This window comes from Drosophila pseudoobscura, chromosome X, assembly GCF_009870125.1.
Source record: "Drosophila pseudoobscura strain MV-25-SWS-2005 chromosome X, UCI_Dpse_MV25, whole genome shotgun sequence".
Taxonomy (NCBI): Eukaryota; Metazoa; Arthropoda; class Insecta; order Diptera; family Drosophilidae; genus Drosophila; species Drosophila pseudoobscura.
Window position 1 is genome coordinate 5,313,771 of NC_046683.1, and position 20,298 is coordinate 5,334,068.

Below are 20,298 nucleotides of genomic sequence, written 5' to 3' on the forward strand. Positions count from 1 at the left end.
GCTGCTGAGCAAGTAGCTACTGATAATCGAAGGGTAAGCCGCTTAAACACATTGTCGGTAATCGATCTGGAACTGGTAGGGGGCGGTCCCGGTGCCGAGACAACATGTCTAGTCTACATATGCGTGCTGGTCACTGTTTTAAAGCCAACAAAATTATATATAGAGCCCCGATAAGTATGTACTTTAAATAAGTACTGAATTTCAGTCACGGATACGGTCAGGTGTGCGTCAGTGCGTCCTCGATTTAAAGAAAAGAAATAAAGAGTATCATAGCAAGGTTTGTATTACATAAAAAGTCATTAAAAATTAAGGTTTAGATTTGCGTATATTTAATTACGACTTTATATATACAAACACAATGCGCATGTTAAAAATAGTAAAAATAAATGTATTTAAAAAGAAACAAGCAGTAGTTGTTCACATTATGGTATGGTATGGTATACCTACATACGAGTATGTTCACGATGCAGGAAGAGATATACGACACCCGCATATCTTTCCGCCAGCAGTTGCAGTTGTTCTATATTGTTGCTAAAACACTTGCTGTCTGTGAGTCGGGTGTGTGAATTGATTGATGTGTTCAGGTGCTACCGATCGGCTAGGCGTGACTACATACATACATATAAATGGAGCGCGATCCCACCTTGTCGCAGCTCGCCCCACCACTGAATTTCTACATTAGATCTATTTCATGTTCGCTCAGAAGTTGGTTTCGATTAGCTCACGATTTTTAGAGGTTTGTATTTCGTTAATATTGATTTTTATTGTAGTTGCTGTTTTTTATAGAGTTCAGCTCATTTCTGTTTGAAGGGTTTTCTTTAGTTACTTGTGTTGCAATTTCTGGTGTTGATGCTGTGGTTGTGGTTGTGGTTGTTTTTGTAATGTAGCAGTCTTGTTTGTCTTAAGACGCTGTCACTGCAGTGGCCGAAACGGAGATCGCTTCACTGGAATCGACATGATTCAATTGGAGCTGTTCCTCCTCAGCGCGTAACTTGGCTGCCTCTTTCTCTTGTAGCTGCGCCTCTAGTTCCTCTATATTGCGAAAGATGCGAGCGTACTGGAAACGTTGTTGACACGCTTGCTGATATGCAGCAGCCTCCTCCTCACACTCCCCAAACACATCCCCATCCCGCAGCGCGGTGTAGACTTTGATGGCCTCCTGTGGAATTGAAAAAATTAGTGCCATTAGTATCACCAGTATTAGTATTCTTGGGTTCGGTGCCACCGAATATTACCTCTAAGCGCAGCTTGTTCGGATTGAAGTTGGTGACCAGCTTGATAGCGGTATCCTTTTTACTAGGATCTAGCTCGTAGAGACTACGAGCCCCCTCGTACAAGTGCAGTATGGATGCGTTGTGCTTGGCAATGAATTCATCGTTGAGCTGCTGGAGCGTCTTGCTGCCTATCAGTTCTTTGGTAGCCTTGTCAAGCACCTGCTGGACGTTTTCGTTGAACCGCTGTTGTTTAAGAGCGCTGGACAGCGACTTCATGAAGCGAATAATGCAGCTGTGGACCTCAGGGTGCGCTGAATTGACGGCACGGGCACGCTGTATCGACTGAAGCATCAATAACGGCTTATTTTTACGATAGTACACCTCGAAGGCCAGTAAATGCGTCTCAATGCGTTCTTTGGCTAGCTGCTGCAACGGCTTTAGGAAGTCAATGGCCCTTTCTAAGGGTTCGTCCGTCCGCTCCAACTTCTCTGCCACGAGCTCGTCCAGTTGCGGCGCATCAGGGTCGGTTTCCTGGCTAGCCTGCTGCTTGGACTTCTGGTGTTGCTCGCGCTTCACTTGTGCTTGCGCGGCCTGCGCGCTTTCAAGCTCGGCTTTCTTTTTTGCCTTGCGCTGTTTGCTGCGCAGCTTCTTCAACTCAGACGGAGGAAGGTTTTCTGTTGCAGAACAGAGAAACATGTTATTCAAAAACAAAAATCACTACCTGGCATTACAACTCGAACAGTGTTAACATACCAATGCCAATCTCTTCAATAGCCGCTTCCGACTTGAGAGGTTTATCATATAAATGTAGGTACACCTCAATGGCGCACTTTGAAGCCTTGAAGTAGAACGGATGCTGGCGCAGGACATCCTCCAGCCGCAACAGGCCCACGTATGCCCGAAGCGTCATCTTGCGCATGCAATATGTATGAAAGTCAAACTGATCCTCGACTATCTCGGCAAAGTGACGCTCTACTTCGTGGCACTTTTTCAACGACTCGCCCCAGCGACCCATGCGCTGGTAAGCTAACGCACACTCCGTTTGGAACCACATGCACTGCATCTCATTCAGATTATCCATTGCAGAGACACCCTCTCGAGTGAATTTCGCACAAATCTCCTCCGCCTCCTGCACCAGGTTAGCGCGCAGCATGTACTTGGCGCATTTTGAATTGATGTAGCTAATTAAAATAAAATGAAATGATAAGTAACATTATCAAGGAGGATAGTTATATGAGTATGTAAATATTATGGGAGAGTAATCAATTTCTCGGTACAAACTGCAAGCAAATCGCTTTTTTCAGTATCGCATTTCACTTGGAATTTGTCTACGATTGTGATTGAGATTCCTACCGATCGGCTGTATCCATACTCTGAGCCTCCTCCAGCCAGACGTAGGCTTCAACGGCATCGCCGGCATGCTTGAAAATACGTCCCTTAGTTATAAGAAGTTCGATCAAAGTAGGCGTGTGGTCGATGGCGACATTAATGTAGTCCAGAGCGCGATCTGTGTCCCGCATGTAGTCGTAGTGCTGCGCCAGAAACAGAGCCGTCCATACAAGCGCAGAGGCTGGCTCAACGGCCGCCCCAGCATCGGCGTCCTCGCGAGAGAAGTGGCCAGAGCGTGTCAGATTCTCAAAGTAGTCCAGCGTGAGTTTCTCAATAACAGTCGCTTTCTCTGACTCCTGGTGCAGGGTGCGCACGTTAACGAAAAGCGGTGGAATGCCCTTTCGGAGGCCGCGACGCAAGTACTCGTCAGCTACCGTACGGAACTCCGAGCCACTGGCAACGTTCAACGGCAAACGGCGGGGGCAGAGCGCGCGTGGATACTTCTCCTGGAACTCACGGTAAACGGCCACCACAGCGCTAGACTCTGAAACCTGCCGAGCGGACAGGTACTGTTCGTAGTAGAGGACATTTTCGGGATTGCGACGAATCAACGATTCAAAGATGGGCACCGCCAAATCATGCTGCCGTAGCTTAATGTATAAATCGCCCATTGTCTCGCGCACGGCCAACTTATCCACAATCTGTGCGTTGTACTTGATCAAATGGTCGAGGGCCTGCTCCAGGCGCGATGATTCGATGAGTATCTGGTTCTGGTAAAGAAGCAGCTCTGAATGGCGATAGTCGTGCGCCTCCTGCCAGTGGAGTGAGATGGAAAAGGTGGAAATTGGGAAACAGATTATAAGAATGGAATTAAGAGGTTGCTTTCTGCTACATACAATCGATGTCTGGGACTGGCTAAACGTTTCCAGTATGTTGTTGGCCATTTCGTAGTCTCTTAGTAGATGATAGCTCATGGCAAACCCAATCCAGGAAGCGTGTTGAGAAGGCCGCAACGTGAACAGATGATGACGGGTCTCCTTGTACCCCTCCAGATCGCGCATTTGTATCTGAAGCAGCGACAGATCCTTCAGAATCTGCAGATTGTCCTTTTCCCACTTAAGGGCATTGCGGTAGCACTTAATAGCCTCGTCATATTTCTTATCACTCCTCTGGAGAAGGCCATAGACATGCCAGCAGACATGAGAGCGTAGATCATTGCGCAGACCCAAACGCACATACTTGTATGCCTCTTCACGTCTCCCCAGTCCGTTCAGAGTGAGACCTTTCATCGCCAGTGTCTCCCCGTGTTCCATGTACTTGGGGTTGGATAGTATCTGCTTTGCCAGCTTGAGGCCATTTTTGTACTGCTTTAGCTCGTAGCATTTCTGTGTAGAGGAGTAGAGAAAAAAGGCAAATAGTAGAGCCGCAGCATTGGTTCACTAGTCAATAACATTTTATACATCCCGCCCAACGAAAAAGTTTGAGGTTATGCGACCGACGAAAACCCCAAACAACCAAACGTAGTTCAATATAAGCTGCGGATTCAAGAGTTCGCAATTCCAAGTTGGGAATGTAGCTGGTTGGGTTTCAGCTTGGGCTATTTCTGCAGCAGTGCCTAAAATAGGCACGCCATAAAAAAAAGCACATGGATGTTGATGGCGAGCGCTGCAGTCGGAAGCCGGCAAGGAATTTTTCCACTGGCAAGTGGGCGGAAAAAATATTTGTACAACTTACTAGTAGCTTTCGGAAAAGCGCACCCTCCTTGGGCGGCAGTGGATCACTGGAAGGCATCTCTGCAATGCTTCTTCTTCAGCTGCTGACGGTTGTCTTGCCTTTACACCGAACTGAGCTGCGTGAGCTTTGTTGTTGGCAATGAAAATGCTTGGACGCGGCTGCCGACTGCGAGTTCTGCGGGAGCTGCGTGAAAGAAATGAACGAATCGGTTAATAATGTCAAAAATTTTCACACACCAAAAATAAGCACACACCGCGAAAAAAAAACGTTTGCTAGCACGAGCAAATTTTCTAACTTGACGGTGAGACAGCAACACACCAGGAACTAGAACAATACACATGCACGCGACGTGGGCGCGTTTCCCCGTGAATGACAATGAACAAGGTGACGGTGATTCGACTTCGCATGAATCTCGGAATTATCAATTAACTTTCAGCTGCAGCGGCTCAAATCTTAAACATCACGCTACCTTAAGAAAACAAACCAGCTTTACGGCATCTATCCCTTTTGTAAAGACAATTTAACGCAATAAACTATGGGGGTGAAGTAACAAGAAGAAGCAATAGCCGCAAAACTTGTTATGTAAAACGTTGGGTTATTAATTAAAATTAGCCTATACCATGAATTTCATGAAACCGGCAAACAAAATATATGACTTAAAATATACCCGCTTTCTCTTTGCTCACATTGAATTCGAAACAAAAACACAATTAAACACAAAAAATGTCAGCAGCAATGAGCCATTCACCATAGGAAACGGCATCAGCTGTCGTCATGCGTATATCGATAACTTAGCTGAAAAATATCGATATGACCTAAGCCTTGTGTGAAGAAACCAGAAATTAACAGCAGCAGCATGAATTCTCTGGCCAGAATTGGTGGTTTCGCTTGCCAAGCTGGGAAATTAGCTGGATTTGGCGTAAGTTTATATCAATGTCAATCTTTAAACTTTACTGACATTGGTTTGTGGTTAACCCATAGTTACAGCAAGTGCGAACAAAGTATGCCGACTGGAAGATGATCCGTGATGTCAAGCGCCGCAAGTGCGTGCAAGAGCATGCCAAGGAGAGGCTTCGAGTTAATTCACTTCGGAAGAATGACATACTGCCCATTGAGCTGAGGGAAGTGGCCGATGCGGAGATTGCTGCTTTTCCACGCGACTCATCATTGGTCCGTGTTCGGGAACGTTGCGCACTTACGTCACGGCCGCGCGGAGTTGTCCACAAATATCGCCTCAGCAGAATTGTATGGCGCCATTTGGCGGACTATAACAAGCTATCCGGTGTGCAGCGTGCCATGTGGTAGAGTCTAAATCAATACAATATTCTTTGTTTATGTTAACAATTTACACAAAAACCAATAAATACATACATAAGATCCGTAAACGTATAGTGGTTGTACTTCAAGTTACACTCCAGTACTCAAACGCGATACACTTATCGCTAGCGAAAACTGGGATGATATTCCTATAGAAACGATAAGAAATCATCCCTGTTTTTGGGCGCCTAAAATAGTGGCTACTGTTTGTCTGCCGACTAGTACTCAGATCGAAAAAGAATTCCGATTTATATTTCCAGCCGGCTAGATAAATGCAATTACGATGATAAATTTAATTTATATGGATATTATAGTTGTATACCCTGTTCTCATTCTACAATTTACAAAGACAACTATCAGTTTAATTTGGCAATACTTATGGGTATGCAATATTTTTTTGGTTTCCGTAACGGATCACCTAATATTCCTGCCGCTGCCGATTTCCCACCATATCCGTCCCCCGCTACTACTCTTGATGCTTATAGCATTTTATATATAGCCTAAAACCACCCTGGGACTGAAAATTAATGTCGAGTCATGACGTTTTTTTAAAAATCAACGGATCACATTTATATAAATAGATATAGAGACAACAACAATCATTTTTATTGCATTTCTTTTCCCCAGGTATAGATTTACCCAATCTTCGCGGGGTTTCTTCGTTCATAGCCAAATACCATCCTTGCTTTTCTAGTATGTATCGGTTGCCTTTCCAGTATTAATCGGATATTTATTTTGCTTATCTGAGCCGGCTACGAAAACTAATGTTTACGTTTTGTCTATGATGCTATCTCGCTCTTCGCACGAAATTTACCAGGCTAATTTCATACAGCTATTGATGACAATGTTCACCGGTTGGATCAGCTATGTCAAAGAAATCAAGTAAATCGCGGGGAGTGTTCAATCTAGTGGAGTTTAGTTTTTTGGAGCTAAAGGCTGAGCTCAATGGCGTTCTGAAAGTCAAAAGCCGTCAGCAGCTAAGTTTTGTCGAGAACGAGGCCGACTTCTGGAAATTTGTAAACAAATATGAGTGCATGTTGCGCAGTATGGGCCAGCCAGTACTCCCGCAAGTTTTGCAGAAGCCAGAGCTGGAAAGAGCACAGCCATATCACAGGAGCAAGCACCTGTCCATTCAACTGGATGAGTCCGCCCTGCGCCAAGAACAAGATAACGTTAGCGAGGTGCAGGCGCAGTTCCAGCAGATACTGCTTATCTACCTAGACTTTAAGCAGAAAGAGAAGTTTAAACGTATTAAGAAATTACGCCAGGCGCAGCGAAATTTACCAATTACCCGCTTCAAGGATGATTTGCGTGCGGCCATGGACTCGTCCCGTGTGGTCATTATCGCCGGCGACACTGGATGTGGAAAATCCACACAAGTGCCGCAGTTCCTCTATGATTTTGGGTACCGCAGCATAGGTAAGTGTTCTGACACCATCCCATTAGCCAAGCTAATTGCTTTTGATAACTTTTCAGCGTGCACTCAACCGCGCCGCTTGGCATGCGTGTCGCTGTCGAAGCGAGTGGCTCATGAACTGCTAGAAGACTACGGCAGTAAGGTGGGCTTCCAGATCCGATTTGAGAGAAGAAAAACACAGCACACGAACATTCTGTTCATCACGGAAGGCCTGTTACTTCGCCAACTTGCGGTTTCTTCTAGCCTAGATGACTATGACGTGCTCATTCTGGACGAGATACACGAGCGGAATCTGTTTGGTGATTTCCTGCTAGGTGTAAGCAAATGTCTGTTGCGGAGCAAGCCGCAACTGAAACTTATCCTTATGTCGGCCACCATCAACGTGGAACTGTTCCAATGTTACTTTAAAGAGGAGGGGGCACGGTTTCTGCAGGTGCCGGGACGCTTGTTTCCCATAAAATTGCGCTACATGCCACCCCCAGCGTTGGAGATGAAAGCCGGCCAAGCCACGGCGAGGTCTAATCGTTCGCAGGGAACGCGCATGGACCCAGCTCCGTTCGTGCAAGTCCTTAACCTGATCGACCAGCAATATCCCTGTAAGCCTTTCAAACCATATAATTAACGATTATATACAATTGGTACCTTCGACTTTCACTTTCAGCCAGCCAACGCGGGGATGTCCTCATCTTTGTTAGTGGCGTTAACGAGATCGACACCGTATGTGAGGCCATAAAGGAGTACGCCGCCCAGCAAACGCACTGGCTCGTCCTGCCACTTCACAGTGGACTGGCACTGGCCGAGCAGGACAAAGTGTTCGACTATGCACCCGAAGGCTCGCGCAAGTGCATCGTATCGACGAATATTGCCGAGACTTCACTGACTGTGGACGGTGTGCGGTTTGTTGTCGATTCTGGAAAGGTCAAAGAGATAAGCTACGACGCAGTCTGCAAGGGACAACGCCTGAAGGAGTTTTGGGTGTCCAAATCATCGGCAGAACAGCGCAAGGGTCGCGCAGGTCGCACAGGGCCGGGTGTAAGTTCAATAGTCGACCCACAGGTCTAGTCCCAGGTGTCATCCTTACTTTCTGTTCTTCCAGTTTTGTTTTCGTCTCTACTCGCAGCAGCAGTTCGATGCGTTCGAGGCATATCCCACTCCAGAAATCTACCGCGTCCCTCTGGACACAATGTTGCTGCAAATGGTATCCATGGGACTGCCCGACGTCAGGGCCTTTCCCTTCATTGAGCCTCCGGAATCAGAGCGCATCGAACAGACCATTCTGGCACTAAAGCAGCATGTAAGCCTCCTTATATCTGACCAAACTTATTCTAGTGTGACCTTTTGGGGTCACTACCCAATCAAAATAGGAGGAAATATATGTATGCTTATATCTTGTGTCTATCCACCATCCACCAGGGCGCCGTTAGCATGGAGGAGAAGATCACGCCTTTGGGCAGCTCGTTGAGCAACCTGCCAGTGGAGCTGTCCATTGGCAAAATGCTGCTCATGGGATGCGTGTTCCCGGAGGTGGATCAGCTGTTGACCCTGGCCGCCATGCTCAGCGTACAAAATCCGCTTACCAGCCGTGCTTACACGGACGCGCACTGCGAACGGGAGCGCCAGAGTCTGGAATCCACTCAGGGAGACCTCTTCACCCTGATGAACGCCTACCGCGAGTGGCTGCAGCTGAAAATGGCCCGGGAGAACACCAGGAAATGGTGCCATCGTCGAGGCATCGAGGAGCAACGATTCTACGAGGTCAGCAAGATGCGCCAGCAGTTCCAGCGCATCTTGGAGAGCTGTAACATGGCTCCACCCAGCACTTCCGGCGCGCTGACCAGTGCCGAAAGAGCCAGCCGTCACGGAGAAGTGCGCCAACTGAAGGCTCTCAAACGGCGCCAGCGGTTTGAGCAGCCCCGACACCCCAAGCTACTAAAACACCAGCACAGCGGAGGGCAGTACGAGGAGCCAGATGAGAACTACGAGGACGTGCGCGACGTGGACTTTCGCCTGCGGCACGATGCCCGCCAGCTCGCCCTACTTGAGCGCTCGGCGCGTCTGGAACGCAACAGGGACGTGGTCTTGCTGAAGCTGCTACTGGTAAGCGGCTTCTACCCGCAGCTGGCCATTAGTGATGAGTTCAACTACTGCAAGGGAGGGGGCCAACAGTTCTTTCACACTCGAATGAAGCCATTCATCTCCTTGCATCCGAACTCGCACTTCGCCAAGTACTACGAGTGCCTCAAGCTCGCCGAAAGTGACCTAATACCGAAGCCGGCCTACTACACACCAAAGCATCCACTCAGTGAGCGCCATCAGCTGCTGTGCTATCAGTAATTAACCGGCAACGACGCCCGAGAAAATAAACACAATACAACCAGTCACTTGCAGGTCGCTACTAGAGACAGCAAAGCCATACCTGATGAGCTGCATTCGGCTTCCAGTGGCCCACACGCTTCTCCTATTTGGCTTCGCGATCGATACGAACGCAGACCTGACACAGATGGTCTTTGACGGCTGGCTCTGCCTGGACTTCCCTGTGCCCGACAGCGGGATGAAGCTGCTGTGCCGAGCCATCAAGCTGCGGCGCCGTTGGAGCAGCCTGCTCTATAGCAAGCTTGATGGTGCGTGGCCCCTCCTGGGGAGAACCAGTGATTGCTTTTATTTTCACGTTAATCGAATCTTTTTTAGAGCTCAACGCCAGCGAGAAGGCTCCAGCTGTTACTTCCAAAAACATCACGCTCTGGCACGAGCTTATCGACTTCATGGGACTGGATGTGCCGTACGCCGTTAGTCGACTGCTGCCAGCTGATCTCAAGAGGCTCTACACACACGAGACTCCAATGCCGCTCCTTGAAAAGCTGCAGGGAAATCCCTTCGACATCGACTATCCTCCGAGTCCCAACATGACGAAGGGTGGCATCAACGTCTCCGAAAACGTTGTGTACGGCTGTGTGGCGGACCAGCCGTGGACTCTGGCTATGCAAGCGGCCCTCCAGGCACGGGCCTGGCAGTGCTCAAAGTGCGACTTTCAGCTGGAAAAGTGTGATATGCTCGAACAGCTGGTGCACCGTCAAGAGTGCAAGAAAGTGCGACCGGCCAGCCCAGTTCCCGTACAGCAGCCACCCACAGCTCGCTCTAACAGCTCTAACTCTGGGAACTATTTCTGTGAGAGCTGCAAACGCCATTTGAATATTTGTTTGCCGATCGACATTCTACGCCATCGACGGCAGTGTGGAAAAGACAGAAAATAGTGTTAGCCATAGCTATGCACGAAGATCCAGCCTGTACTACAATCTGTACAATCAGTAAACCGAGACAAAACTCGTCTTGCTAGCCATAAATCCCTTATCTCTCAGGGATGGACTAACCTCAAGGAGATATTGTCTACTGCCGGGGGCCCCCTATTCAAAGGGGTCCCTGCAAACAGAAAAAATGCTGAAAGGTTTATAAATATTCTACAGTTAAAAGGCCATACTGGTTTAGCGAATCAAACATTCAAGTTTATTACTGAAGACTGTGGCTTAGATGTCCAAAATTGTAGAGGACAATCATACGACAACGCACATCTGCGATAAGCCATCGATGTTTTTCGAATTTTCTCTTGAAATGAACCCATTAAGGGTATAAAAGTAATATTCATATAACAAATTGTTGTTAAAAACAGAGTAAAGTGTTTTCAAAAAGAGTATTTTGTTGTAATCTAAAAACATTGAGGCTTGAGATGTTTTTGCAGTGTACACACCATCATCGATGACATCGTTTCTCAAGCTCTACAAAAAAGGTGTTTTACTTTGTGGCATCGTCGTGCTTAACTAAAATGTATACATCACATAATTTGTTGGTCCTTCGAACAGTGGGTGTAATTTCTGGTTATGTGGGCACCCTGGCCATTCGCGTGTTGCTTAGAGGACAAGAAACCTGCCAAAGGGACTGCTGAGGCATATGGCATTCCCCGTTTTGACGAAAAGGATCACTCGTCGTGCTTGGAACATTAGGAGGATGTACTTACCACAGCAGAAGAGTTGTTCGACACCATTAACATCAGCATCATTCTTCTTTTGGAAGAAATTGGTTCTCCTCGCAAGCGAATACTCCAAATACTTCCAATCGTGGAAGAAAGCCGCTGCAAAGCTCCTTGTTTACTTCTACTAAATGCACTTATTCTTTGAAGGGAGCGGCTCACATACCACATATGCAGGCATCTGTTACTCCCCAGAAAAGGCGTGGACGAAAGGCAACACCAGCCAAACCAACTAAGCGCACCAAGGAACCCCATCCAAACCATCGTTCAAGGAGTACCGATCCAGTGAAGGCTCTGAAAATGAATAAATTTGTATTTTCACTTTATTTTTGATGGTTTTCTTCAAGCTTAGCGGACTTTTCAGCGATGCCCACTAAATTCTTGATGAAATTAGTCTATTTAGGGCAATCAATTGGTTCCTTCACTGACACTTACGCTACCTCTCCATGCGCTTACTCATTCTGATCTCTCTCTCTCTCACACACACACTCTCATCGTGCAGTGTGCGCCCTGTAGCGAAGAGGTGCCATACTGACTGAGTACCCGGTATAAGGTAGAGCAGCGGCCTTTGCGGCGGTTCACAACGTAATAAAAGTAAAAGACTAGCACATTTCTTGGGCCCAGCGCCATGCTTGCTTTAAATACCATTTTCGAGGGTATATGGTACTGGTGATGCATGAAACCGAAGAAAAATCAACTTAGCTGAGGGGAGTTTTGTTTTAAAGAAGAATGTAGGCTCTTTGAGTTTATTTATGTGATGTAAGATGATAACAAAATGTATAAGTGGCTATATACACGCTTTAAAATTTATGATAGTTTATTTGTGTGAGCTGCCTGTCACTTCTAAGTCTTCTTTATGTTCGGATTTTGAGCTCAATGGATAATGTAATCCAAGTCGAATTTTGCACCAATGCGAGGCACTCGCTGTTTCCTCGCCTTTAACTGCACAAAAAGAAGAGAGAGAGATACACAGAGCGAGGTTGAGTGAGCGAAACAGCCTTCAAGGGGTTCCACCTACCTGGGCTGGAGTGGATCCTGGACCTGGATCGGCATCAGCTTCGACCTTCGCAGCTACGGCGGTGCTACGTTCAGCTTGTGATGTCGATGGCTGGAGCAAAGGGAATCACATTATTGAGATTTCGTCCATGGATTGCTCTGACTCTTACCTGAATATTCAGTGTCTGCATGAGTTCGACAGTCGCTTCGTTTGGTACTTCTTCCTGATGACTAGGGCGGGAGTTCATTTCTCCGGCTGTTGTTGACGACGGCTATGAAAGAATATGATACATTGAATTACCGAAGAGAGTTTGTTCGATTAACTCACCGTCTCCGTCTCTATTTGCCCAATTGGCTGAGAGCGCTGCGATACCTTGGGACGATATGCCTGTATGGGCACAAAGTCCTGTATGGACGAGTAACGAGGTCTGCTACTGGCTATATCCTGCTGTTGGTGGGGATGTTGGGGATACTGGGTATGCTGGGGATACTGTGTCTGATACTGTTGGTGCTGCTGCTCCAGTGTTGTCCGAGTGTTGTTGTTGTTGTAGACTTCATGCTCCTGCGAGTTGTTATAGGATGATTGGTTTCCGTTTTTGTAGGGCATTTGATAAGAGTGGGGGGGTGGCATCTGCTGGAAGTGCCGGTATTGTGACTGTGGTGGATTAGACCGCTGCCGTGGGAGGCCCTGATGAAGATCTACCTCCTGTGTCTGCATAGACCTGAACCACTGTTGGGTCTGAATGTGGATGGCCTGTTGCGCTTGTTGTGCTTGTTGTGCCTGCTGTGCTTGCTGTGCTTGCTGTTGAGCCTCCTTCTGCCAAAAGACCGGAGGCTGCGGCAGTTTCTGGGTCAAAATAAGGAGGTTGAAATTGGAAAATAATTCATCCACACACAACTGACTCACAGGCATTTGTCCAGGCATGGGTCGCTGAACTATTTGCGACTGAGATTTCGGCGGCTGCTGCTGCTGCTGCAAGGATGTAAGAGTTACTTGATCAAGTGGCTGCTGCTCTTTATTCATGCCCAGCAGCGACTTGAGAGCCAGAGTCTGTTTATCCGACACCACGAGCGCTGGCGATATTGTGGTCGGTATTGGGGCTGCGCCAACATTGCCTCCCTGGTGTCGAGCAGAACTCTGGTGCCAACTTTCCTGTGCGTCCTCCAGGTATGAGTTAGTTGGCAATGCAGAATGGTGATGCTGCGACAGTGCTTGAGTTGTGATGGGCTGGTTAGATCTACCCGGGAGGACGGAACGCGGCTTGACAAAATCATCGGATATCTCCGTTTTCATCGTGATTTCATCCCAGGCCTTCCCTGCTGCCGTAAGGTACCGGCCGTTGGTTTCCAGCAGCTGTTTATGCTGCTGCTGTTGCTGCTGCTCCTGTTGTTGCTGTAGCTGCTGAAGATACTGCTGCTGCAGATGCTGCTGTTGCTGATAGTTTTGTTGCTGCTGCACATGCTGCTGTTGCTGCTGCTGTTGCTGGTGCTGTTGCTGGTGCTGTTGCTGTTGCTTTTGCTGTTGCTGGTGCTGCTGATTTTGTTGCTGCTGCACATGCTGCTGTTGCTGCTGTTGCTTTTGCTGCTTTTGTTGCTGCTGCTGCTTTTGTGGCTGATGCTGCTGCTGCTGCTGCTGCTGTTGCTGTTGCTGCGGCTGCTGCTGTTGCTGCCGATTCTGCTTCTCTCGCTTCTCCATGCGCGGGGCATTCGTTTGGTTGGGTTGATGATAGCTCTGGCGCGTTTTCTCAAACTGCAAGCCTGACTGCTGGTTTTGTCCATTTTCTAAGCGAGAGAATTTGGGGGATTAGCAGACATCGATATCCGTGTGTAAGAAGTGAAACGAGGGGGAGAAAGTGCTATGGCTATGGCTATGGCTATCGAAATTGAAATCGAAATTTTGGGTAAAGGAAAGGGAGCTACGCCGAACTACTCACCATTCAAACAAATCACTACGAGGGCATTTTCTGGTATCTTGTAAACACGCTCCTCGGCTATGCCGTGGATGTCGTTGCAGTTGGGAACGGCCTTGTCGAAGAGCACCTCGCAGAAGGTGTCCACGGCATGAACGCACTCTAGTCGCACAGGATTGGGGTCGGTGACGGGGTGGACGCCGATGACGGTGCCCTTGATGCCAACCGGCACCATGTAGATGGTGCGGACGATGACGACGCGATCGAACAGGCGCACTGGGCGACGCGACTTATACACATCGGGCAGTGTGACATTTGGCTTGATGAGGAGGTGGGGCTTCACCTGGAGCTTTACATCCTTCACGGGCATCGAACGCAGCTCCTCGACGGCGCCCATCAGCAGTTCCACGGTCTCCTTGCACACTGTCTTGGAGCCACAGGAGATGCGATCCACCTTCATGTGCGGTTGCTGACGGACCCAGTTAGCCAGATCCTCGATATGGTGTTGGCCCACGGCGTCCGGGTAAATGTCCTGTTCGAAAAAGTACTCGTTCCTGTCGTTGCTGACGGCGAAGTAGCTGACCACCTCGGGGAAGCGCTCGCAGTACATGTGCATGAGCTCGACGGCTAGGCTGGAGTAGAACCACTGGTTGTTCAGGCGACGGCAGTAGCCGGCCCGCTCCTCGTTCTGGCGGGGAAACTTCAGCTGCAGCCCGATGTTGTGCTTGGCCACGTTCTCCATCTTTTCGCGGCGCGGTCCCAGCACTACCCAGAAGGTGCCGGTCAGACGGCCCAGGGCTCTTCCATTGATGTTCAGCTGCCGGCAGACGTCGAAGGTGTTCATATAGTCCTTGTCGCGTTCCTCCTGCTCTAGACGCGCCTCGTCCAGGTTCGGCTCGGGATGAACCCGAATACAGACTACAAAACACTCAGTTATTACAGCTTGGCGGGACAAACTCGGTAGAACGCTTACCCTGGATGCGTCCACAGCTATAGACGAGCAGTGGGTCCAGCACAGTGCCCTCGCTGCCGTAATAAGGACTGCCGATGAAAAATACCAAGCTGCCGGCTGGAAAGAGTTGCTCTATTTTGGAGAACTGCTGGCGCATGTTCTTCTTCACAGACAGCTCGCCTACCACGCCCTGAGCCGGGTATTCCGTAATACTGCTGCTCCAGGCATCCTTCATGTGCACGGTGCCCTTGGCGCCGAAATCGACGGAGCTTCCCGCGTAGGTACGCGCGTACACGAGAACCTCGTAGTTTTCGAACTGGATCCCCATACGCGTACTGAAGCTGTGTACAATAGAACGAATTGCATGGGCATTAGGACCTGACAGCACCTGACAGGAAAGGCAGCACTCAACTGTTCTTGCAACGCCTTGCACTCCGCATCGAAGCGACGCGACTCGTTCGAGGACCTCCCATCCTTGTCGATGCACTGATCACGCGTGGCGACCTTCACAACCTTGGCCATTATAAGATGGGGCCATCCAATGTGCACCACCTGTTCCAAGTAGCGTGCAGCCACTGCCTCCAAGGAATCCTCTGTCGCTTGCTTTCGTGGCATCAGCACCATATTCTGGTTGCGGCTGACTTGCTCGAAGACTTTCACCCGGCCGTGGCGCAGCTCAAACTAACGAAGCCAGAGCGGTGGATTGATTGTCACACAGAATAATACACGTTGAACTTACATTGAAGGCCAGATGCTTCATAGTGGGAAAGCCAGGGAAGAAGACGTGGCGCGCTGCATTCGGCATTTCAACACAAACGCTGTGGGGGAGATTCAGGGCAATCTCTCCGGCCCACCGGGCCACTTCTGTGCAGTTCACGTGCTGCAGAGCCTTCAGCGGGGGCAGGGCTGGCATCGAGCCCACATCCTCGGGACTGTAGTCGTACTGGTACATCGGTCCGTGCCTGTTTCGGGCTCTCTCTGCGGTCGACAGATGGGCTTCGCACGGCCGCATCACGCTGAGCAGTAGGCACTCGTCTATGAAGGGTATGAGTACGACGGCCTCCCAGTCGTGTTTCTTGCCATTGAGATCGCTCTTAAAGTCCGTGGGGTAAAATTCCGCCAAGGGGCTGGTCGGTTTCAGCATGAGGTCGTGGTAGGCATTGGGAAGGAGCTTGAAACTGGCCGCCGGCAAAACACCAAGCAACTGAAATGAAATTAGTATATGAGAATGTTGGACTACGACTGGGGGGGAGCAACGTAAACCTGTTCGAAGGGAAGAAAAGGCGTCCCTAGCTGGAACTTGATCTGGACAGTCGCGATATTGTTGAGGTCGCTGATGAAGGGGGCATAGTGGAAGGGGTAGTACCAGTCCCACGACTGCACGCCCCGGTAATAATAGTCCAGGATCCACTGGAGCGCAGTCACATAGTGGTGGCCCAACTCTTCGATCAGCTGATTCGGTGGCCGCGAGCTGAGATTGAACTTGTTGCGGTAATAGTTACGCTTGTAGTTTTGGAAGTCTTTTAGCACGCCAGCCTCTTCGTCGCTCAGATCCTCATCGCTGTCGTCATTGTAGAGCTTCAAGAGAGTCGGAAAAAACAAGGAATAATAAACAAGGGTCTACTGTTGATAGGGGATTCAGGGAAGGACGGTCCTACCTGTGTGCTGTCATCGATCAGGGCTTTCAGGTCGGAATCGTAGTCTTTGGAGGAGTCTATGTCTCCAACGTCTATGTCGAAGGCCTCTGTATTGCCGTTCGCGTACTTTAGATCGTCGGCGTGCTCCTTGTACTGCTCCAGCTCTACCTCGCTGAGAGCCGTCATGAAGATCTGCAGACGCTGCAGGTTCAGCTTGCCGTGCTCGTTGATGTTGCCACCAAGGGAATGGTAAATGCGTATGTACGTCTTGTACAACAGCGGCAGGGCATTGGAGGAGATGTGCAGGCAGGGCAGATGAGGAATGAAGTCGTTGCCGACCATGAAGCCCATGAGGACCCAGTCGTCGATTAGCTGGGCCACATCTAGCTTATGTTGAGCGGTGTTCAGCTGGTGGAACTCCAGCTCGAGATATTCCCGAAGCAGGCCGAGATGCAAGAGGAAGAAGCGCGTCTCCTCTACGGAAGCCCGCTTTACATTTCGTCCAAACTTGACCTCTTCGCGTAGAACCACAAAGTGCAGCTCGTGTGTGCACAATCCCAGGATGATGAGATCCGCGTCCAGGCCGTATAAGCAGTGTCTGGTGTTGGGGTCAAAGTTGGGCTGGGCCTTCATATAGCGTATGTAGTCCATAATCTTGTGTTCACCCTCGCCGGGCGTCTCCTGTCCGCTGAGGATCACAGAGCACTTCTGCCAGAGTGGGTCTGTGGAGATCTTTGTCTTGAGGAAACAGCGGAGACCCTGTTGCAGCCGCTCCATGAAATCAGTGCCTGGAGTGATGCAGTTACTATCGAAGCGCTCGTGCTCACGACGTTCTCCTCTTTGCAGCGCCTTGGCCTCCAGCATTTCAGCCTCGCGGGCAGAGCGGAAGCGGCGGCTTCTTTGCTGATTCATTTTGGCCCGCGGGGCAACACCATCCACAGCCAGGAAAAAAAGTTTCTGTGGCTTAATCAGGTAGAACAGCTTGTCCACATAGTTGAAAATGTCCTGAAATATCTGCTGCTCCTCCAAGTGAAAGTGTATGTTGTTGTCATCCGGATGGGAGCAGTTGTGGACGATGCCATTCATGTCCAGGTATAGGTTGTCGAACTCAGGGATCTGTTAGCATGAAAAGGAAAGGAAACAGCTGATGACGTGGTTGGGGGGACAGCGTTGACCCATAACTTACGCTATGCTCGCGCGCCAATTCGCTCAGGCACGGATACCTTTCGCTGATATAGCGGAAAAACTTCGGAACACCCATATCAACTCAAATAAAATTTTTGTTTGTTACTAGGAAAATCACAATCAGATTAGAATTATAATTCTACGCAATGTCGATGTCCTTGGTCACTGTCAATTTTGCAAGGAGTCAGTGATGGTCGGTGTGACCGTGGACTTATCGGTCAAACATACCGTCCGACCCTCAGAAATATACCAAAATACACCGTCTAATTTTAAAAATACACTGTAAATATACTGACGAATTCAAGTTCTATATTCCTTGATTTTTATATTCCTGCCCACATAATTTTATCGAATTATTTTAAATACTTGACTTTGCCTCAATTTTGGTTCCTCAAAAACAATATAGCGTCTCGTATGGTGAAAAACCGAACGTAGCCCACTTAAGCCCCCTCTAATAAAATAGTTCAACTACTTTAGGTAAATGGCGGAAAATATTAACGATTCTAAATTCTTGTTGTAGATTCATGCCATCTTTCCTCTGAAATTAAAAAAAAACCACCATATCTTTCACATGAAAAAAAAAACGATTAATTGGAACTGTTTTAGTTCGTTCACTGCAGTGAACGTTCGTTCGTTCATGAGCGACCACACTAAACAAAACCGATTGATTTCTGTTCCAAATTTTACGTAATTCTACCTGCGAAAATGTCGCTTATACGCCAAGTAATGTGCAGGACTACATCCTTTCAGCTGTAAGTGTCAATCGTCGCACACCTTAGAAATGCTAACCATCCATTCGTGTTTTGGTTGGTCTGTAGATTAAACGTCAATAAAATCACAACTTCCCGCTGCGCTTCTACCAAAGATACTGCTCCATTGGATCTAAAAACGGCCTTGGCCCGTCCTGAGGAGTTGGAACAGCGCAACAAATTGAGTGGAAAGATCACCGTGCCCACTGCCGTAAATCTTGGTCCCATTTCCGGAGTGCCCGGGGAGCAGCTGAAGGACCGTCGTGTGCGCATTCACATACCACCTAAGAATGCAATGCAAAGCGGCACAGACAACATTAACACTTGGCAAATTGAGTTCGACAATCGGGAGCGATGGGAAAACCCTCTAATGGGCTGGGCCTCTTCGTAAGTATCGCGATTAGACTTTTAGTGGCCTAGTACACATTTGTCTTGCTTTTTCCACAGTGGCGACCCGCTCTCCAATTTAAATGTGCAGTTCGGAACTAAAGACGAAGCCATCACCTACTGTGAACGCAACGGCTGGCGTTGGTATATCGATGGCGAAGAGAAGCCCAAGAAGGAGCGCGTCAAGAACTACGGGATCAACTTTTCCTGGAACAAGCGCACACGTGTCTCCACCAAGTAGATTGGGCAGTTTAATCACTCGATGAACTATCACTGTTGAAATACATGAACAAAAAAATCACGCCTTGAGATTCTTAATGTCCTTCTTGGGCTTCTCCATTGAATGATTTGCACAATTAAGCTTGAAGGGCCAAAGGATGTACGCGTAGGGAAGAGACATTGGGCGCGTTCACCAGCACAACTGATTGGATGAGTGATGGATTTCAGAATGTGGAGCGTACTATTATTACCGGCACTGTCGTATGCAATCCATCAGTGTGCGCTGAGCAAGTTGCGCTGGTTTCACCAGTACACAAAACCTAATTCAGGGCTGAGCTTCCTAGTTGAACACTATTCAAAATCCGTGCTGCGATGAGTAATGTAGCCGTCGGTGACCCAAAAGCAGCTAGCTGTGGAGCCTGACTCCTCTGCGACTTTGCTGGTTTACCGCTCAATCATTCTTCTGCCGGCCACAACACACGCTCCTTTTAAGCGAAACTGCTAGTCATCAGTCACAATCACCGTTAGTTTACAGTAAATTCCAGTGGTAAACAATGCATGTTTTTGCATGCATATATTTACAATCCGTACATTTCAGTTATACATATATGAAAAACATCGGAGTGTTGAGTTTAAGCCATGAATTTGTCAGTGACATTACTAAAACTTAGGGTTAACTCCAGAAGAGAACAGTGAACGCCATCAACAGGCAAGCGGCACCGACCCAGGGCGACTTTCGCTCACCTATGCGCGCCAGCTTCCAAAACGTGCCAAGCAGGCTGAAATGAAGAGATATATTTGGTAATTGAACGGAAAGAGGTGGCTTGATGGGTCCTACCCAGTCTTTTTCCGGTCGATGATGCTGGGGAACATAGACCGCAAATAAGCACAGGTGCAGATCAGGAGCAGGATGACGGACAGCAAGCTTTGGAAATTAAACAGGGCACTCTGGGGAAGACAAAGATTTCAGGATTACTGTTTTTCACGTAGGACTATGGGAATCCAAACCATTGCACAAATTTATGGGCTATCTATGGTTAACAACAGAATAGGAAACTAGTGACGTGCCATATACATATGCTTGTGAACTAGTTCGTGATCCATATAAAACAACTGGGTCGATAAAAGGAACAGAATGCTTCATTGGACTTTTAATCTAACAGTTGGTCTAGTGATATAATAGTTCAAATTGTTTTAGAAATGCCAGATAGCATAATATTTATTCGGATCG

General features: G+C 48.4%; 6 protein-coding genes across 7 annotated transcripts; 3 read left to right on the forward strand and 3 right to left on the reverse strand.

Annotated features, from left to right (window-relative positions):
• Positions 1-367: 367 nt before the first annotated feature.
• Positions 368-5,019, reverse strand: Naa15-16 (N-alpha-acetyltransferase 15/16). Its single transcript, XM_015185688.2, has 7 exons — positions 4,964-5,019; positions 4,278-4,460; positions 3,440-3,928; positions 2,568-3,355; positions 1,968-2,395; positions 1,236-1,888; positions 368-1,159 (listed from the first exon to the last, which is right to left on the reverse strand). Exons 2-7 carry the CDS (start codon positions 4,332-4,334, stop codon positions 902-904), a joined length of 2,673 nt encoding a protein of 890 aa, XP_015041174.2. The 5' UTR covers positions 4,335-4,460; positions 4,964-5,019; the 3' UTR covers positions 368-901.
• On the reverse strand, positions 4,332-17,934 carry pcm (5'-3' exoribonuclease pacman). 2 transcript variants are annotated; one of them, XM_033382610.1, is made up of 13 exons: positions 17,714-17,934; positions 16,549-17,643; positions 16,154-16,468; positions 15,630-16,094; positions 15,303-15,571; positions 14,912-15,231; positions 13,963-14,856; positions 12,936-13,810; positions 12,357-12,875; positions 12,199-12,300; positions 12,051-12,140; positions 11,021-11,326; positions 4,332-4,460 (listed from the first exon to the last, which is right to left on the reverse strand). In XM_033382610.1, exons 1-12 carry the CDS (start codon positions 17,786-17,788, stop codon positions 11,300-11,302), a joined length of 5,046 nt encoding a protein of 1,681 aa, XP_033238501.1. In that variant the 5' UTR covers positions 17,789-17,934; the 3' UTR covers positions 4,332-4,460; positions 11,021-11,299. The 2 variants fall into 2 exon arrangements, with proteins under 2 accessions (XP_033238501.1, XP_033238500.1); XM_033382609.1 differs by lacking the exons at positions 4,332-4,460; positions 11,021-11,326 and adding an exon at positions 11,745-11,974.
• mRpS14 (mitochondrial ribosomal protein S14) lies at positions 5,041-5,662 on the forward strand. The gene is made up of 2 exons (XM_002133613.3): positions 5,041-5,196; positions 5,259-5,662. Exons 1-2 carry the CDS (start codon positions 5,134-5,136, stop codon positions 5,580-5,582), a joined length of 387 nt encoding a protein of 128 aa, XP_002133649.1. The 5' UTR covers positions 5,041-5,133; the 3' UTR covers positions 5,583-5,662.
• LOC4815424 (probable ATP-dependent RNA helicase DHX34) lies at positions 6,332-10,699 on the forward strand. Its single transcript, XM_001355450.4, has 7 exons — positions 6,332-7,013; positions 7,071-7,607; positions 7,673-8,043; positions 8,108-8,305; positions 8,425-9,341; positions 9,400-9,632; positions 9,700-10,699. The coding sequence occupies exons 1-7, from the start codon at positions 6,461-6,463 to the stop codon at positions 10,260-10,262; spliced, it is 3,372 nt and encodes a 1,123-aa protein (XP_001355486.3). The 5' UTR covers positions 6,332-6,460; the 3' UTR covers positions 10,263-10,699.
• Positions 17,935-18,417: 483 nt separating the features above from the next.
• ND-18 (NADH:ubiquinone oxidoreductase subunit 18) lies at positions 18,418-19,155 on the forward strand. The gene is made up of 3 exons (XM_001355448.3): positions 18,418-18,464; positions 18,531-18,848; positions 18,909-19,155. Exons 1-3 carry the CDS (start codon positions 18,418-18,420, stop codon positions 19,087-19,089), a joined length of 546 nt encoding a protein of 181 aa, XP_001355484.1. The 3' UTR covers positions 19,090-19,155.
• Positions 19,156-19,606: 451 nt separating this feature from the next.
• On the reverse strand, positions 19,607-20,222 carry ksh (transmembrane protein 167A-like protein ksh). Its single transcript, XM_001355447.4, has 3 exons — positions 20,076-20,222; positions 19,906-20,015; positions 19,607-19,846 (listed from the first exon to the last, which is right to left on the reverse strand). The coding sequence occupies exons 1-3, from the start codon at positions 20,076-20,078 to the stop codon at positions 19,741-19,743; spliced, it is 219 nt and encodes a 72-aa protein (XP_001355483.3). The 5' UTR covers positions 20,079-20,222; the 3' UTR covers positions 19,607-19,740.
• Positions 20,223-20,298: the final 76 nt, after the last annotated feature.

Excerpts from the sequence above, each read along its gene's own strand:
- ND-18 (XM_001355448.3), top strand. The coding sequence starts at position 18,418 with ATGTCGCTTATACGCCAAGTAATGTGCAGGACTACATCCTTTCAGCT. Across the intron at positions 18,465-18,530 it reads AGGACTACATCCTTTCAGCT|ATTAAACGTCAATAAAATCA; the intron begins GTAAGTGTCAAT and ends GTTGGTCTGTAG. Across the intron at positions 18,849-18,908 it reads CTAATGGGCTGGGCCTCTTC|TGGCGACCCGCTCTCCAATT; the intron begins GTAAGTATCGCG and ends CTTTTTCCACAG.
- ksh (XM_001355447.4), bottom strand. Across the intron at positions 19,847-19,905 it reads ATCGACCGGAAAAAGACTGG|CCTGCTTGGCACGTTTTGGA; the intron begins GTAGGACCCATC and ends TCTTCATTTCAG.
- pcm (XM_033382609.1), bottom strand. The coding sequence starts at position 17,788 with ATGGGTGTTCCGAAGTTTTTCCGCTATATCAGCGAAAGGTATCCGTGC. Across the intron at positions 13,811-13,962 it reads CGTAGTGATTTGTTTGAATG|AAAATGGACAAAACCAGCAG; the intron begins GTGAGTAGTTCG and ends TCTCTCGCTTAG. Across the intron at positions 11,975-12,050 it reads CAGGATCCACTCCAGCCCAG|TTAAAGGCGAGGAAACAGCG; the intron begins GTAGGTGGAACC and ends CTTTTTGTGCAG.
- Naa15-16 (XM_015185688.2), bottom strand. The coding sequence starts at position 4,334 with ATGCCTTCCAGTGATCCACTGCCGCCCAAGGAGGGTGCGCTTTTCCGA. Across the intron at positions 1,889-1,967 it reads TATTGAAGAGATTGGCATTG|AAAACCTTCCTCCGTCTGAG; the intron begins GTATGTTAACAC and ends GTTCTGCAACAG. Across the intron at positions 1,160-1,235 it reads CGAACAAGCTGCGCTTAGAG|GAGGCCATCAAAGTCTACAC; the intron begins GTAATATTCGGT and ends TCAATTCCACAG.
- LOC4815424 (XM_001355450.4), top strand. The coding sequence starts at position 6,461 with ATGTCAAAGAAATCAAGTAAATCGCGGGGAGTGTTCAATCTAGTGGAG. Across the intron at positions 8,306-8,424 it reads TTCTGGCACTAAAGCAGCAT|GGCGCCGTTAGCATGGAGGA; the intron begins GTAAGCCTCCTT and ends ACCATCCACCAG. Across the intron at positions 9,633-9,699 it reads GCTCTATAGCAAGCTTGATG|AGCTCAACGCCAGCGAGAAG; the intron begins GTGCGTGGCCCC and ends AATCTTTTTTAG.
- mRpS14 (XM_002133613.3), top strand. The coding sequence starts at position 5,134 with ATGAATTCTCTGGCCAGAATTGGTGGTTTCGCTTGCCAAGCTGGGAAA. Across the intron at positions 5,197-5,258 it reads GGAAATTAGCTGGATTTGGC|TTACAGCAAGTGCGAACAAA; the intron begins GTAAGTTTATAT and ends GTTAACCCATAG.